The sequence below is a fragment of the Herpailurus yagouaroundi genome, unplaced genomic scaffold (genome assembly GCF_014898765.1).
Source record: "Herpailurus yagouaroundi ecotype Mexico unplaced genomic scaffold, PumYag 28, whole genome shotgun sequence".
NCBI classification, from domain to species: domain Eukaryota; kingdom Metazoa; phylum Chordata; class Mammalia; order Carnivora; family Felidae; genus Herpailurus; species Herpailurus yagouaroundi.
Window position 1 is genome coordinate 5,514,225 of NW_024412376.1, and position 17,792 is coordinate 5,532,016.

Below are 17,792 nucleotides of genomic sequence, written 5' to 3' on the forward strand. Positions count from 1 at the left end.
CTTGATTAAGTCTTATAGTTTCTTTGATTCTCTGTGTGGTCTTTTTATTCACCCCTTTCATTTTTCTCTTACTATGGGATCAGGTCCCCTGCCCTTTCCTTTTTTCCAGGATTACTTCAATGAGCAAATCAAAGCACACCTGGTGGAAAGTTTAAACAATCCACCACTATGAGTAAGGAGAAGCTTTGTAAAGACAGACCAGTGGGATAGAGCAGCCAAATATGCAACAGCAGAGCGCATGCAACATACTCCAAAAATACTGCCTGAAGTGCCAGGCCCTGGAGAGTGTATGGTCCCTTTTTAATACAGTAGTTTTCACAGGTTCAGAACACATAAAAAGCTATTAAAACATATAAAAGAAACCTAGCCAAAATTATGAAACAGAAGAATTCTCCTCAAAAGAAATTCCAGGAGGAAAGGACAGCCCAAGAGTTGCTCAAAACAGACATAAACAATATATCAGAACAAGAATTTAGAATAACAGTCATTAGACTAATAGCTGGGCTTGAAAAAAGCACATAAGACAGCAATCTATTGCTACAGAGATCAAAGATGTAAGAAATAGTTCACGATGGATTAGTAAATGCTATAAATTAGATGCAAAATAAACTAGATGCAGTGACAGCGAGGATGGAAGAAGCAGAGAGAAGGGGTGAAATAGAAGATAAAATTATGGAAAATGATCTGAAAAAAGAGGGAAAGGAAATTACTAGACCATGTGGGGAGAAATAGAGACCTAAGTGATTCAATGAAATGAAATAATATCCATATCATAGGAGTTCCAGAAGAAGAAGAGAGAGACAGGGAAAGAAGGTTTATTTGAATAAATTATAGCTGAGAATTTCCCTAATCTGGGGAAGGAAATAGGCATCCAAGTCCAAGAGGCACAGACAGCTCCCTTCAAAATCAACAGAAACAGGTCAACAGCATGACATATCATAATGAAACTGGCAAAATACAAAAGTAAAGAGAGAATTCTGAAAGCAGCTGGGGACAAATGGCCTTAACCAACAAGGGTAGACAGATAAGTGTAGTAGTAGAACTGTCCACTAAAACTTGGCAGGCCAGAAGGGAGTGGAAGGAAACATTCAATGTGCTGAATAGGAAAAATATACAGCCAAGAATCCTTTATCCAGCAAAGCTATTGTTCAGAATAGAAGGAGAGATAAAGGCTTTCCCAGACAAACAAAAACTAAGGAGTTATGATCACTAAACTAGCCCTGCAGGAGATCCTAAGGGGGCACTCTGAGTAGAAAGCAGCAAAGACTACAAAGGACCAGACTTCACCACAAGTATGAAACCTGCAGATAATACAATGACACTAAATCCATATCTTTCAATAATCACTCTGAATGTAAATGTACTAAATGCCCCAATCAAAAGACATAGGGTATGGGGCACCTGGGTGGCTTAGTCGGTTGGGCGTCCAACTTAGGTCATGATCTCATGGTTCATGGGTTTGAGCCCCGCATCAGACTCTGTGCTAACAGCTCAAAGCCTGAAGCCTGCTTTGGATTCTGTGTCTCCCTCTCTCTCTGCCCCTCCCCTGCTCACATTCTGTCTCTCTCTCTCAAAAATAAATAAACACTAAAAACAAAAAAAAGACATAGGGTATCAAAATGGATTTAAAAAAAAAAAGATCCATTTGTATGCTGCCTACAAGAGACTTATTTTAGACCTAAACACACCTGTAGAGAACCATCTATTGTGCTAATGGATGGCAAAAGAAAGCCAGAGTAGCCATACTTATATAAGACAAACTAGATTTTAAAACCAAGATTTTAAGACAAGAGATGAAGAAGGTCATTATATCATAATTAAGGGATCTATCCATCAAGAAGGGCTAAAAATTATAAATGTTTATGCCCCAAGTGTGAAGCAACCAAGTGTGTGTGTATATATATATATATATATATATATATATATATATATATAAATTAATCACAAACATAAATAAATGTCTATTGTCATTGTCTTTTTTGGAAAAAGTAACAGTCTTAGTTTGGACTTTTTTACATTAAAATTAGAAATACAAAACACATAAGGCTGGAAATGAGATTTTTTTAAATGGTATCAAATAAAAAGCATGATATATAGAAAGTATAAAATATCATAACAGACTTAAATACAAATATCCTTCCTGGACAGCTGTATGGCTTTTTCAGTTTACTATCTGCATCTGGAAGTTTCAGGGCCCAATGGCTGTTTTAATTCTTAAAAGTGAAAATATTTTTTAATCTAAGTTTGAGGTTCCTTTGCTAATACAGTACCCTCAAAAACTTAGTAGTTTCTCATCTAGTTGCTTTCTGTATAAGTAATACACATACAAAACTTTTTAAAGTCATAATTTTCGGGGCGCCTGGGTGGCTCAGTCGGTTAAGCGTCCGACTTCAGCTCAGGTCACAATCTCACAATTCGGGAGTTCGAGCCCCGCGTCGGGCTCTGGGCTGATGGCTCAGAGCCTGGAGCCTGCTTCCGATTCTGTGTCTCCCTCTCTCTCTGTCCCTCCCCCGTTCATGCTCTGTCTCTGTCTCAAAAATAAATAAATGTTAAAAAAAATTTTTTTAAGTCATAATTTTCAAATCTGCTTTATTTCTTTGCCTTTTATATTCTGGATACTTGGCCCCTTTCAGACAAATGATTTGCAAATACTTTCCCTCATTCTATAATTTCTTTGCTGACTCCTACTTCTCCCTCCCTCCCCTCTCATCTCTCTCTCTTTCTCTCTTTCAACTAAATGTGGCAACCTTGACCCTATCTGGAAAAATATATGTCCATACCCTTAATTAGAGCTCTTCCCTGAGTAATTTTCTCTATGTGAGAGTTTTTACTGACACTCTGATGCTCAAACCTTTCTAAATTCCATTTCTTACCATTTGGAATCTGGAATCACTTTTTTAAATCCTGAAAGGCCTTGAATTTCTGGATTTATTCCCTATCATTTCTTTTTACAAACTGGCCAATTGTTTCCTGAGATTATATCCTTCTCTTAACACTTTGCCAAACTTGGGTAATGAAACTGACCTCCAACTGCAAAAAAATAACATACCATTATCTAACTTCGGTAAAACGCAGTCATACAGTTTACTATAACTTTATGAAATACACTATGAAACATTTTGTAACTTCCTAACATAGATCTCCATTTTTCCAGTTAGTTTCAATTTTTTGTCATCTACTATCCATTACCCATCATTCACTACCCAGAAGCTCAAAGACATCTATTTTAAGTTTATTATGGCAGCACACCACTTCAAAGTTCCAATTTCTATATTGGTCAACTTAGCCTGACCAGGCTATGGAATGGTAATAAATAAAACATTGAAATGTTAACACAATAAAAGCTTATTTGTTTTTCATGTAAAGTTTGGTAAGGGTCACCAGGAGCTCTCACTCAAGTAGTGACTCAGATGGGGCGCCTGGGTGGCTCAATCGGTTAGGCGGCCTACTTCACCTCAGGTCATGATCTCACGGTCCGTGAATTCGAGCCCCGCGTCGGGCTCTGTGCTGACAGCTCAGAGCCTGGAGCCTGTTTCGGATTCTGTGTCTCCTTCTCTCTGACCCTACCCCGTTCATGCTCTCTCTCTGTCCCAAAAATAAATAAACGTTAAAAAAAAAAAAATTTTTTTTTAAATAAATAAAAAAATAAAGTAGTGACTCAGAGATCCAGGCTCTCTCCAACTGGTGACACCATAAACTCAGCTCATGGCTTCTCAGGTTACTGTGGCATCAGAAAAGAGAGATGGAAGGATATCAACTCTTAATTGCCTTGATCCAAAAATTACTCACCTCATTTCTTCTCAACCTCATGAGCACGAGATAGTTAAAATGACCCAGTCTGAATGTTAAAAGGCCAAGAAATATGGGCAAAAGATAGATACTCAGTGAACACTAAAGAACTGCCACATAAAAGGATGGAAAATATATATTTACAGCAAGTACTAGCCAAAGGAAAGTTGATGTAGCTATGTTAACATCAGCACAAATAGATTTTAATGGGGCAAAAAAGCATTATTAGGAATAAACAGAGAAACCAGAATGAATGTGAAAAAATGAAGCTGAAACTCTGCCTCACAGCATATATAAAAATTAAGTTAAAATGGATCAACAACCAAATTTAAGAGATAAAACAATAAAATTCTTAGAAGAGAAAACAAGAGTAAATCTTCATGACTTTAGATTTGGCAATGGATTCTTAGATATGTCATCATAAACATGAACAACAAAAGAAAACATAAATATATTAGATTTCACCAAAATAAAAAAACTTTTGTGAATCAAAGGGCACTCACAAGAAAAGTAAAGATAGCCTACTGAATGAGAAGATATTTGTAAATCATTTGTCTGAAAAAGGTCTAGTTCCGAATATAAGAACTCTTACAGCTTGACAAAAACAACCCGATTTTAAAAACAGGCAAAAGACCTGAACACTCATTTCTCCAAATATATACAAATGGTCAACAAGCACATGAAAAGATGCTCAACGTCACTAAACAGTGGGGGAATTCATATCATAGAGACATATCCCCTAGGAAGATTATCATCATAAAAAAACATAAAATAACATGTTGACAAGAATGTTGAAATTTGGAACCCTTGTACTCTGCTAGTTGGAATGTAAAATTGTGCAGCCACCATGAAAAACAATGTGATAGTTCCTCAAAAAATTAAAAATAGAGTACCATATAATGCAGCAACTCCTCTTCTAGAAATATATACGCAAAAGAAGTGAACACAGAGACTCAAACAAGTACAAGTACACATGTGTTCGTGGCAGCATTGTTCATAATAGCCCACAAGGAGCTGCAACCCAAATATCTATCTACAGATAAACAGATAAACAAAATGAAATACGTATTTATCCACTTAAATTCCACACAATAGAATACTACTCAGCCTTAAAAAGAAGAAAATTCTGATACATGCTACAACACAGATGAACATTGAGGGAGTTACGTGAAATAAACCAGTCACAAGAAGAAAAATACTCCAGAATTCCAGTTACATGAGGCACCTGGTATAGTCAAATGCACAGAGACACAAAGTAGAATGGTGGTTTCCAAGACTGCAGGGAGAGGGGAAAGAGGAGGTTAGTGTTTAGTGAATAGTACATTCTGTGCACTGACACGGGATGGCAAGATTCAGAACAGTAGTGTATAAAAAGGGGAGGAAAATAAGAACATACCTAGAATGTTTGCTTGCATCTAAACCACCTCTAATATATGTTAAAATTTTGTGGATTCTTTATACCGTTCTTTGTACCCTGCCATAATGGACCTCTGTCACTGTCAGCACAGCTGACACTGAATTTTTTTTTTTCTTTGACAGCAGGACAAATTATTGTCATAGGTAAGCCAGATTAGCTATGTTGGAACAAATGGTACGTGAGGAGAATCAGGTTTTTGTTTTTATTTTTGTCTGGATTTTGAGTGGAATTCAAGAAGATTCTAGGGTGCTTCTGAGTACAGGATGTGTTGGGGCAGTTTTGTGAGGTGGACGACACACCTGCAGGAAAGGCTGCCCCCAACCCACGTTCAGAGAGGAAGAGATTTGTCCTTGAGTTCACTGAAATGACCTTCCCCTCACGGAAGTCACTTGTCTATCCCAACAGAACGCCCCCTAAAGGCCGGGTTTCCAGGCTGACCGGCCAAAAGAAACCAGAAGGCAGATCTGAACCGAGTTGGGCCACCGTTTGACAGAAGCAGGAACTCGTTGAAAAAAGGAAAAGAAACACCTTCCTCTGCCCAGACCCAGTGTACCAGGGTCTCCGCTGCCTTACCAGGTCCTGATGCCAGCAAGCCGCGGAGCCCAACAAGCAGCAGCATTAGGAGGAACATGGTGTGGCTTTGGGGCTCCGACAGTGGACTGGGGCGGCGGCCGTTGGGAGCGCTCTAGGGTCGGCGCCGCGGCCGCTCACACGCGCGCATTCGTGGGGCGAAGATCTCGCGAGGCCGCTGCCACGAATGCTAGTCGCCAGCAGCACGCACCCACCTGGCTCCCGACCTAAATCCCGCGTGCCTGGCCCGAGAGCCCGCAGCTCCTCTGAGGCTGTCTGGACGTCTCTTCGTGCCTGCGGCGTCGCAGTCGCTGTCCACCACTAACCTTTCTCTTCGTGTTAACAGACCTAACAGATCTAACGCATTAATTGAACTGTACGCTGTTTTGTATCACACACTTCCAGATGTTTTGAAAAACAAACGTGCAGTACTTTCTGAATTTATATGCACGCACGCACACTCATATTTACTAAAGCTCGGTTTCTAAATAAAACAACAACAAAACTAGCCAGATGTGTGAAAGACATTCCAAGAAAGGGAAAAGTTTTGGTATCTCTGAAAATAGCTTGCTGTGATTTTTTTTTCCAAGCCTACTGCCCAAATGCGCTGTGTAATCAGGCTGTGTCTACTTTTCTTCCAATCTGGGTCTTCAACAGGCCTTGGCTAGAATTCATGTGTTAGCATTCTCTTGTTCACGAACTTCTCAGTACAGTGACTACTCATTCATTCATGTAGTTAAAGAGTTGGAGGAGATTCTTAACCATAGTTGCAGTACTTATGTTCCAGTAGAAAAACTTTCTAAATTCCAAGCCCAGGCTGTCGCCTATTTTCTCTTAACCCCCAATGCTTTGTCCACTCCAACTTCTGCTCTTTCCTGAATAAAAATTGCCTTATTCCCTGGGATACAATGTCTCCTCCCTCTCAGCTTCACCTCCAGTCTCTACCTATATGCACTATCTTTTAATTCTTTTGAAGTCCCAAAGAATGAATTAATCAATCATACTAAGTAACAAAGAGGCACACACAGACTAAAAAGCTCCGTGGAAACCAAAAAGCACACTTAGAGAATTACATCGTAAATTGCCATTTGAGATGCGATTTTGCAGACGCATAGGACTTCAACAGGGCCATCTAGGCCTACAAAAAGAATAATATGAGCAAAAATAAGGCAACAAAAATCTGCACCCAGCTTGTATCTCAACAGAACAGCCAAAACTAGACTCTAGGCAATAGTTGAGCCAAAAGCTGGTTTCATCTTGCTTCATAGTATTAGAAGAAAAATTACAGTAAGTACTTAGACTTGTCAATTAGTGGTATTTTCAATGAATTCCTGGTTTATTGGTTCTCTTCTTCAACCTTTCCTGTTTCAATCTTTAATAGAGCAGACTTTATATTATTCTTACTGTGTATATAGTTCTCAACGTAACAGTTTTATGTCCCATCCAGAACTTATATATCACAGTGCCTAATATGATATCTGCAAGGTGATCAAGTTTCAGTAAACATTTATGGAATTCAATAAAATCTGATTTGTGCTTAGAAAACCTGGATTGTGCTTAACTATATGGTTAAAGACCCAAGCAACTGCTTAAGACAAAAAAAAAAAAAAAAGCAATATCCTGAGCTATATAATTTTGTGAACATATAGTCAAACAGGGATTAAGTTACATATAATTTATCTAATTATTAAAATGTCTTTATCAGATATTAAAGAAGCCCTTTAATATTTGCAAATTTTGAAGTGATATTTATGGCCAAGAAATTTTACAATTTTAATAGCAATCCAGAATAAATCAAGGCCAAACCTAAGTGAAAAACATATACATATGGAAATGCAAGCTGGTGCAGCCACTCTGGAAAACAGTATGTAGGTTCCTCAAAAAACTGCGAATAGAACTACCCTACGACCCAGCAATTGCACTACTAGGTATTTATCCAAGGGATACAGGTGTGCTGTTTCGAAAGGACACCTGCACCCCCATGTTTATAGCAGCACTATCGACAATAGCCAAAGTATGGAAAGAGCCCAAATGTCCATCGATGGATGAATGGATAAAGAATATGTGGTACACACACACACACACACACACACACACACACACACACAACTAGAGTATTTCTCGGCAATCAAAAAGAATGAAATCTTGCCGTTTGCAACTACATGGATGGAACTGGAGGGTATTATGCTAAGTGAGATTAGTCAGTCAGAGAAAGACAAATATCATATAACTTCACTCATATGAGGACTTTAAGAGACAAAACAGATGAACATAAGGGAAGGGAAACAAAAATAATATAAAAACAGGGAGGGGACAAAACATAAGAGACTTAACTATGGAGAACAGAGGGTTACTGGAGATGTTGTGGGAAGGGAGATGGGCTAAATGGGTAAGGGGCACTAAGGAATCTACTCCTGAAATCATTGCTGCACTATATGCTAATTTGGATGTAAATTTAAAAATTAAATTAAAAATTTTTTTAAAAAGGAAACCATGTACGTAAAAATATATACAAAAGTAAAAGAAGTTAAATGATTAAAGGTTTTTAAAAAAACTTTGTCTTTTTTTTAATGTTTATTTATTAAAATTTTTTTATGTTTATTCATTTTTGAAAGAGAGAGAGCACAAGCAGGGATGGGTCAGAGAGAGAGGCGGACACAGAATCTGAAGCAGACTCCAGGCTCTGAGCGGTCACCACAGAGCCCAACACGGGGCTCGAACTCACAAACGATGAGATCATGACCTGAGCCGAAGCCAGACGCTCAACCGACCGAGCCACCCAGGCGCCCCTAATGTTTATTTATTTATTTTGAGAGCAAGTGAGTGAGGGAGGGAGTGGCAGAGAAAGAAAATCCCAAGCAGGCTCTGTGCTGTCAGAGCACAGCCCAATGTGGGGCTCCATCTCACAACTATCATGACCTGAGCCGAAATCAAGAGTTGGATGCTTAACCAACTGAGCCACCCAGCACCCCCTTTCAGAAAAACTTCATAAATATTAAAAAATCCAAGGAATTATCTAATTCTGGAAAAAGCTTTGAGTTACATAATTAAAATATTACCGAGGTTTCAGTGATATGAATTACAATAGCAAAAATTGAGACAATATGAGAGAAAGACACAAACATTCTAGTCTTACATGCATTCAGAGGTTTAAACTGAAAGAATCTTCATTTGGGATTGTTTATACTTTTTTTTTTTAATGAACACATTAGGTGCACCTGGGTGGCTCAGTCTGTTAAGCATAAAACTTTGGCTCAGATCGTGATCTCGTGATTCATGGGTTTGAGCCCCACATCACAACTCAGCACTGAGGCTTCAGAGCCTGCTTGGGATTCTCTCTCTCCCTCTCTCCCTCTGCTCCTCCCCAACTTGTGCTCACTCTCTCTCCCTCTCTCCCTCAAAATAAATAAACTTGACCAAAAAAAGTAAAAATAAATGAACACATTGTTGAAGATTGTGTTTAATTCATTAATGAGGAAAGTGGTAAGTATTACACCCAGTTCAATGGAGAATCCAAAGATCAGGAATATCGAAATAAATGTGCCAGTGGAGGCAAAATAGGGAGGGATGTCAGCTCAACCTCTCTCTGCTGCGCAGAATTTACCTTTACATCTATGGACAAGAATTATTTTACATTGCTATCAGTTATCTACAGCTTAAAGCTGTGAAATAGTTCTATAGAATCCTATAGCTAGGAAGGGTAAATTCTCTTCTAGAGTCTAGACTCCAGACAATGCATAGTTTTCCACTGAAGTGGAAACTATATGTCTATATCCTACTGTTCTTTTAAATATTTTTTTAATTTTTACTTATTTTTGAGAGACAGAGAGGGAAAGACAGAGAGAAAGCACAAGGCGGGGAGGGGCAGAGAGACACACACACACACACACACAGAATCCAAAGCAGGCTCCAGGCTATGAGCTGTCAGTACAGAGCCCAATGCAGGGCTTGAATCCACAAAGGTGAGATCATTACTTCAGCCAAAGTTGGACTCTCAACCAACTGAGACACCCAGGCACCCCATATCCTAACATTCTTTTAATGGACTACCTGGCCCCTGAGTATTCATCCACCCATGTCCTATTTGCAATTTTTAATATATACCAGATTGTTAAAACAGTGTACCATCTTCAGAGAACTGAAATATCAGTCTTCTTCAAAACTAATCTGTTTTCCTTTAATAACAAAAAAGCTGTGCACAATTTAGCAGAAATCTGAAAATTAGTGACATAATATCTGTAAAAGTTTGACTAGTAGTTTTATCTAAAACTAATATGATGTTTTAATTAATAAGCTTATGAACAGCTGGGTAATTAGAAAGTTACTGGGTGACACAAAACAGAATTTCAAGTATTTTATTTATTGTAAATGTTATATTTGTATATGTATATATACACAAACCAAATTTTTTTGAAAAACTAATGAAATTCAGTTAATAAACCTATTATTAAACTTTATTATGAAAGGTTATGAAAAATTTTTAAGTGTTCAAAATTTTACCATTCATATCATTTTTTTCCAAAGTAAAAATTCATTTTTTTTACACAGCTGGAATAATCACTACTACACACCACACTTGCTTTTTTGCATTTATCTAAGAAAACCTTTTCTAACTTCTTTTCTCCAGCCTAATTTCTTTGAAAACATTAGTATCAACAGAGACATGATCCAGCACACCTTAGTAAATGTAAACATTCTAAATTATATTAATAGCAAGCTTTGAAGTTTCAGATTTTAAAGTGCTCATAAAATTCTCAAGTGGTTTTATGATATCTCAATTTGACTGAAGATATTATAAGAGCTCCTGCTTTTTTACAGCCATGTATCAACAGCATATCTGATTAGTTCTATTAAATACTCCGTACCTTAAAGTTTCATTTATTTAAAATAATGCTATTGTAAAAGAATTCCATGCTTTAACATGATTCATAATAGAAATTCTATTATTAAATTAATTTTTCTAATATTCACTATCCATAGGTGAATCCATAGACTCTATTATCCTTAGAATCCATGGAATCATTTATCCATAGAATGATCATAAAAATAGAAGACAATAACTGTATGTGAATACACACATACAAACTTTTAGTATGCTTTGTACTTCCAAAATAAGATTATGATCTCTTAATTGTGGGTTTTGCCCATTCTTCTGAAGACAGAGTGTTCCTTTATTTGTGAAGTGAATGAGACAGACAAGATTATAGCATATGATGATTATTAGTCCGTGCAAGATGAAAAATATTAGATATTATTGACAGCTAATTAGTTTTCACAGGTATTAGATTATCACGTGTTCAACCAGAAACTACATTAATGACAACTATGGTCAAAATTCAGAATTACACTTAAGTGCTTAATGACAAAACTTAAACCAATACAGTTAATTTAAGAGTCATTACAATAACATGTTTAAAGTAACATAATCCACGTTCAGTACATTAACATCACAGAACGACTGAATAAAACTTATTCAGTGATGGAAATGGAAATGTTATTCTAGATTCCCTGGCTTTACTGTGTTTCGTAGATTTCTCAATTGCCACTACTCGATTTCTGTTTTTCTATGTTAGTAAAGTTTGTTTCATGGTATTTTGTTGTCATTCATAGTTGCAGCAGGAAGAAAGGCTTTTCAAGAAAATATCAGGAAAAAAAAGGATTATCTTAGTTCCCTGAAGATATCTGCAGAAGTAAAGGAAAAAAAAAAAAAAAATCAAGTGAGGGAACTATATAAAGGAGGTGCAGGTGCAGGACGAGCAGGAATTAAATTTCCCTGAGATGATACTTTCGGTTGTGGTGGAGGTGGCCTGTAAGAGGAAAAAAGACAGTTAATCATGTGTTTCAACTACATGAAATAATACTACTTCATTACAAGCCCAATGTAACACCATCTGTAACACTGCTGACAATTCTTAAGAGTACATTATATTCTGAGATTATTATTCATCTGATATGCAATGGCTAAAGACAAAAACCAGAGCATAAAATGGAGTAACTACCACAAAGTAATGCTATTCTATAATCAAAAACCATTGTATGAAGGTTCTGGTTTATATATTTTTAAATATAATAGCACATGAAATTGAAAAGACAAACTGCAAAACACACACGAGGTCACTAGCTCCCTGTTTACATAAATAGAGCTGAAATTCCAACTTCCTCAAAACATTACATCCACTCTGAGAATTAAACCCGCTATGACTTCTATACCTGTCCTTAACCTCTCTACCCTTCCTTACCCTCTTCATCTAATTCTAGTATTACTCTACTCCAATAACACACTACCACATTACTTGATGAATATCTGTCTCACGATTTATGTATTCTTCTCTTGATGCACAGCTGGATTTCAATGAACTCTTTATTACATAATAAAGATTATACATGAGGACACTCCCCAGTGTTGCAATTCAATTGTAATTTGAAGGACTTTTGGAGGTGGGAGGGGTAAGATGCATTTTATATACTGCAAAATATCGTAATAAATGCTCCTTCTTTCTGATTTTAAGCCCATCTATTGAGAACTGAAAGATTTTAGTTCTTGTGTTTTTCAGGTCTAGAATTTCCATATAATTCTTTTATTAAAGTTTGTAGTTCTGTGCTGAAATTCTCAATCTTGACTATTAATTCTGTGACATAATTATTACAGTTATTTTAAAGTCTGTGTCTGATAGTGCCACTCACTGGATTCCCCTCTGAGTCTGTTTCTGTGGTCTATTGCTTCTCTTGTTTTAGACACATTGTCTTTTCTTGTGTGTCTGCTTTTGTGATGAGGGGCCAAACATAAAAAAAAATCATAGGAATAAAGTTGAGGATCTAGTTTACCCTTACTGCTGGGTCCCAACACAAAACCTGGGAAGTTTGCCAGGATACTTCCTCTTTGGCAGGGCTTCAGTTTTAGTCCCCTCAACCCTGTGAATTTGTTGAAAGCTCTCCTCAGTTTCCTAGTCTCTCTGTTCTCATTTTCAGAATAGGTAAATATGTCCAGGACAGTAAAGTGTTCCCCAAAAGATGGAATTATCTCCAGACTGCCTTCTTCTCCTGGGCCCCATACTTCCTCATTTCCTTGGTAGTTCTCTCATGCCTTCAAACACATATTTTATTACACACTGTCTAGCTTTTCTAGCTGTTCCTAATAGGAGGGGCTGGTCTAACCCATCTGGTTTGCCATTGCTGGGTACTTTAAAGGCCCTTGCTTCTGAAACTTACATACATCAAAGGTTGCAGCACCATTTGCTTGTCCTATTCAGACTTCTTTAAAATTTCATTTTGACACTGCACTAATATGACAAAATTTATATTTTAAGAACAAAAGTTCTTAAAAGCTTCTCTAAAAATTGGATTCGATCTAAACTGTTGATAATAAATACCTTGTGCTAAATTAAATACAAGGGGAAATATTAGACATTAACCCTGGGTTTTATTCTGCTTAAGTAATCTAAGTAAATTCACTTCAGACCTTGATGGGAACTGCTGAGGCTGCTTGGCTGCATAAGTTGGTACTGGAAATCTGTTTGCATAAATAGGCTAAAAAAGGAAGAAACAGTTATTACCACAATGCACTCATTAATTTATTTTCTATACAGTTTATTTTCCATATGAAAGTAATCAATATATTTAAAATTAATGAATAGATTGGGGCACCTAGGTGGCTCAGTCAGTTAAGCATCTAACTCTTGATTTCGGCTCAGACCATGATCTCACAGATTGTGAGACAGAACCCCGCACTGGACTCTGTGCTGACAGCATGGAGCCTGCTTGGGATTCTCTCTCTCCCTCTCTCTCTGAATCCTCCCATGCACACGATCACTCTCTCTCAAAATAAATTTTAAATAAATAGATAACATTAATAAATAGATGACTTACGATGCTGACATTCAAAAATATTTTGCTTATTCAACATTTTGCCACTGAATGTGGACTACTTAATTCTTTTAAGGTTTTTTTTTTTTAATTCAATAATACTAAACTATTATAATCTTGGTTTAATCAACTACATTAGTTAAAAGGTAACATGTTTCCTATTTCAATATATTTTAAATAAAAATTTCCAAAAATGTATTGCCAAACATGTGTAGTACCTAACTGGTATTGTAAATAGTCCTAATTTACAACGCTTAATTTTGGAATTCATGATATTCTTCCTTGACAAGATAGTTGAAATGAAGTTTTACAATAAAGTGAGAGTCTAAAGCAAATAAGAAAGTAAACAGATAAGCCTCAAATAAGAAAGTAAAAGTAAGAATATTTTTTACACATCACATTTACGTTAGGAAAAGTTAGGGAAGATCAGATGGAATTACTGAATCACCGATAATATGATCCTGACCAAGATGTTGTCTACTAACTGCTGTTATTTTCTAAAGCTCTATGAGTGACAAAATATGCACAGTGTTGGAGAAGACCTTGAACATTCTCTGGGTCCTGCTGTGGAACAGGTGGTCTATTTTTGGCCCCATAAAATGATTTGCTTTTATTGCGAAAATGGAGAAGGGATGCAAGAAAATGTCTCCATCCCTTTCCATTAACCCATAGAAGCAGCACTTTAAAAGGATAGTTCAACTCCACTTCTTGGAATTTATTTGACATATACTTTTACATGTATGCACAGACCTATACAGAAGGATGCTTGATGCTGCATTTTTTTATGGTAACATGATTGGAAACAACCGGTTTTTAAATCTGTGATAAATCCATAAGATGGAATGGTATAGATATACAGTTATTAAAAACAATAGGATACAGGCTTATTACTCACCAACAGTAGACTAAAATGTTCTAAGTAGAGAACACCTAAAATGCTGGTTAAAATAATAATACGTATTTTTTAATGCTTGAATGAATTTCTAAGGAGTAAGAAATATCTTAAAGACCAAAAACAGTAAAAGTATGAAAGAGTCCAGAGGATATAGCAGCATTGGTCCTATGAATATCTTCCATCCTTGGTGGACTACATTATATGTTTTCAAATAATACATAGATCTAGAAGACAAAACCTGGAGCCTGCGTTGGATGGAATGCTGAATCTAAGACCTAACATAAAAAGCCTAGGCCCCTGAAGGGCAATGTCCTCACTGGATTAACTCAGTGAAGAAACACCTGTCCCGAAGAACAGTGGGTGAACTGTCTAAATAGACGGTGGTGGTGGTAGAAGGGGAATAAAAGAAAATAATCTCTGTGGGTAATTTCTAAACACATACCCATCCTCACAAGGGTCTGGGGGGCCAGAGTTCATAACACTTGTGCGGCCCAAAATACCAACAAAAATTTTAATTTAGAGAAGCTGAAATTGACCCCCGGCATGTGGCCAAGGGAAATATACACACTCTCTGTAGGAACTCTATAATTCAGGACTGAAATAAAATTTCATGTAAAATTCTCCCATAGGGGTGCCTGGGTGGCGCAGTCGGTTAAGCGTCCGACTTCAGCCAGGTCACGATCTCGCGGTCCGTGAGTTCGAGCCCCGCATCGGGCTCTGGGCTGATGGCTCAGAGCCTGGAGCCTGTTTCTGATTCTGTGTCTCCCTCTCTCTCTGCCCCTCCCCCGTTCATGCTCTGTCTCTCTCTGTCCCAAAAAAATAAATAAACGTTAAAAAAAATTTTTTTTAAAATAAAAATAAAAAAAAATAAAATAAAATTCTCCCATATAAAATTCCAGAGAATATGAGTTTACAATCAGTATCACAAAGCACACTAACAAATAAGCCACTGTAAGAATCAGTAGAAATAACAAACCAAGACTGCACACATTAAAATGATCAGATAAAGCACAAAAAGTAGGTATTTTTATATGTTTAAAGAAATGAATGCTTTTAAAAAAATGAAGCTACAAGAAACTATCACAAATAACTGGCAGATTTGAATCTAATTTATGTAACAATGTATCTAAACACAAGCAAAAGAGAAAAATGACATGGGGCAAGAGGGAAATTAAATCAGCCCAAAAAAATAGAAGAGGATTTGTGGTGTGGGAAGAAAACAGAAAAAAACAAAAACAAAAACAGGAAAATTAAAGATCATAAAGTAATATGGTAGAAAAACTACATTAATAATTGCAATTAACATAAAGTCTCCAGTTGAAAGACAAATATTTTGGGGGCGCCTGGGTGGCTTAGTTGATTAAGCATCTGACTTCGGCTCAGGTCATGATCTCACAATTCGTGGGTTCAGCCCCGCGTTGGGCTCTGTGCTGATGGCTAGGAGCCTGGAGCCTGCTTCCCTCTCCCTCTCCCTCTCCCTCTCCCTCCTCTCCCTCTCCCAAAACTAAATAAACATTGGGGCGCCTGGGTGGTTCAGTCAGTTAAGCATCATACTTCAGGTCAGGTCACAATCTCAGGGTCGGTGAGTTCAAGCCCCACATCGGGCTCTGGGCTGATGGCTCAGCCTGGAGCCTGCTTCCAATTCTGTGTCTCCCTCTCTCTCTGCCCCTCCCCCATTCATGCTCTGTCTCTCTCTGTCTCAAAAATAAATAAAGGTTAAAAAAAAAAAACTAAATAAACATTAACAAAAATTTTTTAAGACAAATATTTTAAAAAAATTTTTAAATAAAATATTGTGTTTATAAGAGACAACATTAGGACAAAAAAAATTACATGTAACAGATATAAGGTAATATGAAACAAAAATAAAAAGCTGATATTGCTGTATTCATATTTCAAAAATGGGTTTGAGAAGAGAGATGATCTTTCCCAATTTCATAAATAAGGACTCTGACTACCAACAGCTGAAAACCTTTAAAAATAGCTATCAGGAACTGCTTTAAGTACTTCTCACAATCAACATGAAAGATGTCACTGGAAGAACATGGAGAAATATTTAAATATGCCAAGGGGGGGGCGGCTGGGTGGCTCAGTTGGTTAAGCATCCGACTTCAGCTCAGGTCATGATCTTGTGGTTTGTGGGTTCAAGCCCCACATTGGGCTCTGTGCTGATAGCTCAGAACATGGAGCCTGTTTCAGATTCTGCCTCCTCCTCTCTCTCTGCCTCCTCCCTGCTCCCTCTCTCTCAAAAAATAAATAAACATCAAAAAAAAAAAAGGTTTTTTTTAATATGCCAAGGAAACTGAAAGCTTTCCCACCAAGATCAGGAATATAAGGATGCTTGCTTTTACCACTGCTATGCAACATAGTACTGGAAGATCTAGCCAGAGCAACTGGACAAGAAAACTATGGAAATAAAAGACATCCAAGTCAGAAAGAAGTAAAACTACCTCTATTCACAAATAACATGATCCTATGTAACAGAAAATCCCAAAGGGTCCACAAGAAAGCTACTAAAGCTAATAAATGAATTCAGCAGAGATACAGGAAGTAACATGAACATGCAAAATCAGCAATGAAAAATCCAAAAAGGAAATTAAGAAAGCAGTTCTACTTACAATAGCATCCAAAAGAATAAAACACCTAATAATAAACTTAACCAAGAAGGTTGAAGACTTGCATACTGAAAATTACAAAACACTGCTGAAAGTAATTAAAGTAGACCTAAATAAATGCAAAGACAACTGGTGTTCATGGGTTCAAAGTCTCAACACTGTCATGATATGTCAATACAACCCAAAGTGATCTACAGATCCAACAGAACACCTATCAAAATTCTGCCTTTTTTGCAGAAATGGAAAAGTACATTCCCAAATCATATGGAATCAAAGGGGCCTTAAATAACAAAAAATCTTGAAAAAGAAGAAAAAAGTTGCTGGACTCACAATTTGCAATTTCAAAACTCATAGCTCTACAATAATTAAATCATGTAGAACTGCCATAATGATGGAAATACGGTCCAAATGAATAGAACTGAGAGTATAGAAAGAAACCTATACATCTATGGCCAACTGCTTTTCCACAAGGTGCTAAATCCACTCAATGAAGAAAGAATAGTCTCTTCAACAAATAGGGCCAAGACAAATAGATTTCTACATGCAAAACAATGACATTGAACCCTATTTCATATCATATACAAAAATTACTCAAAATGGATCAAAGACCTAATAATAAGAACTAATATCATAAGCCTCTTAA

The 17,792-nt window shown here is 37.0% G+C and overlaps 2 protein-coding genes across 2 annotated transcripts in view; both read right to left on the bottom strand.

Moving 5' to 3' along the window:
* Window positions 1–6,942, bottom strand: part of ADAM32 (ADAM metallopeptidase domain 32) — a 278,094-nt gene extending 271,152 nt beyond the window's left edge. The window contains exon 1 of the mRNA XM_040490395.1: window positions 5,780–6,942. Within this exon, the coding sequence (XP_040346329.1) occupies window positions 5,780–5,837 (58 nt within the window). The 5' untranslated portion in view covers window positions 5,838–6,942. The remainder of the gene's footprint in view (window positions 1–5,779) is intronic.
* A 3,266-nt stretch (window positions 6,943–10,208) lies between these two features.
* Window positions 10,209–17,792, bottom strand: part of ADAM9 (ADAM metallopeptidase domain 9) — a 146,970-nt gene continuing 139,386 nt past the window's right edge. Inside the window, exons 21-22 of the mRNA XM_040453743.1 lie at window positions 13,236–13,303; window positions 10,209–11,583 (exon numbers count right to left, since the gene is read on the bottom strand). Of these exons, the coding sequence (XP_040309677.1) occupies window positions 11,490–11,583; window positions 13,236–13,303 (162 nt within the window). The 3' untranslated portion in view covers window positions 10,209–11,489. The remainder of the gene's footprint in view (window positions 11,584–13,235; window positions 13,304–17,792) is intronic.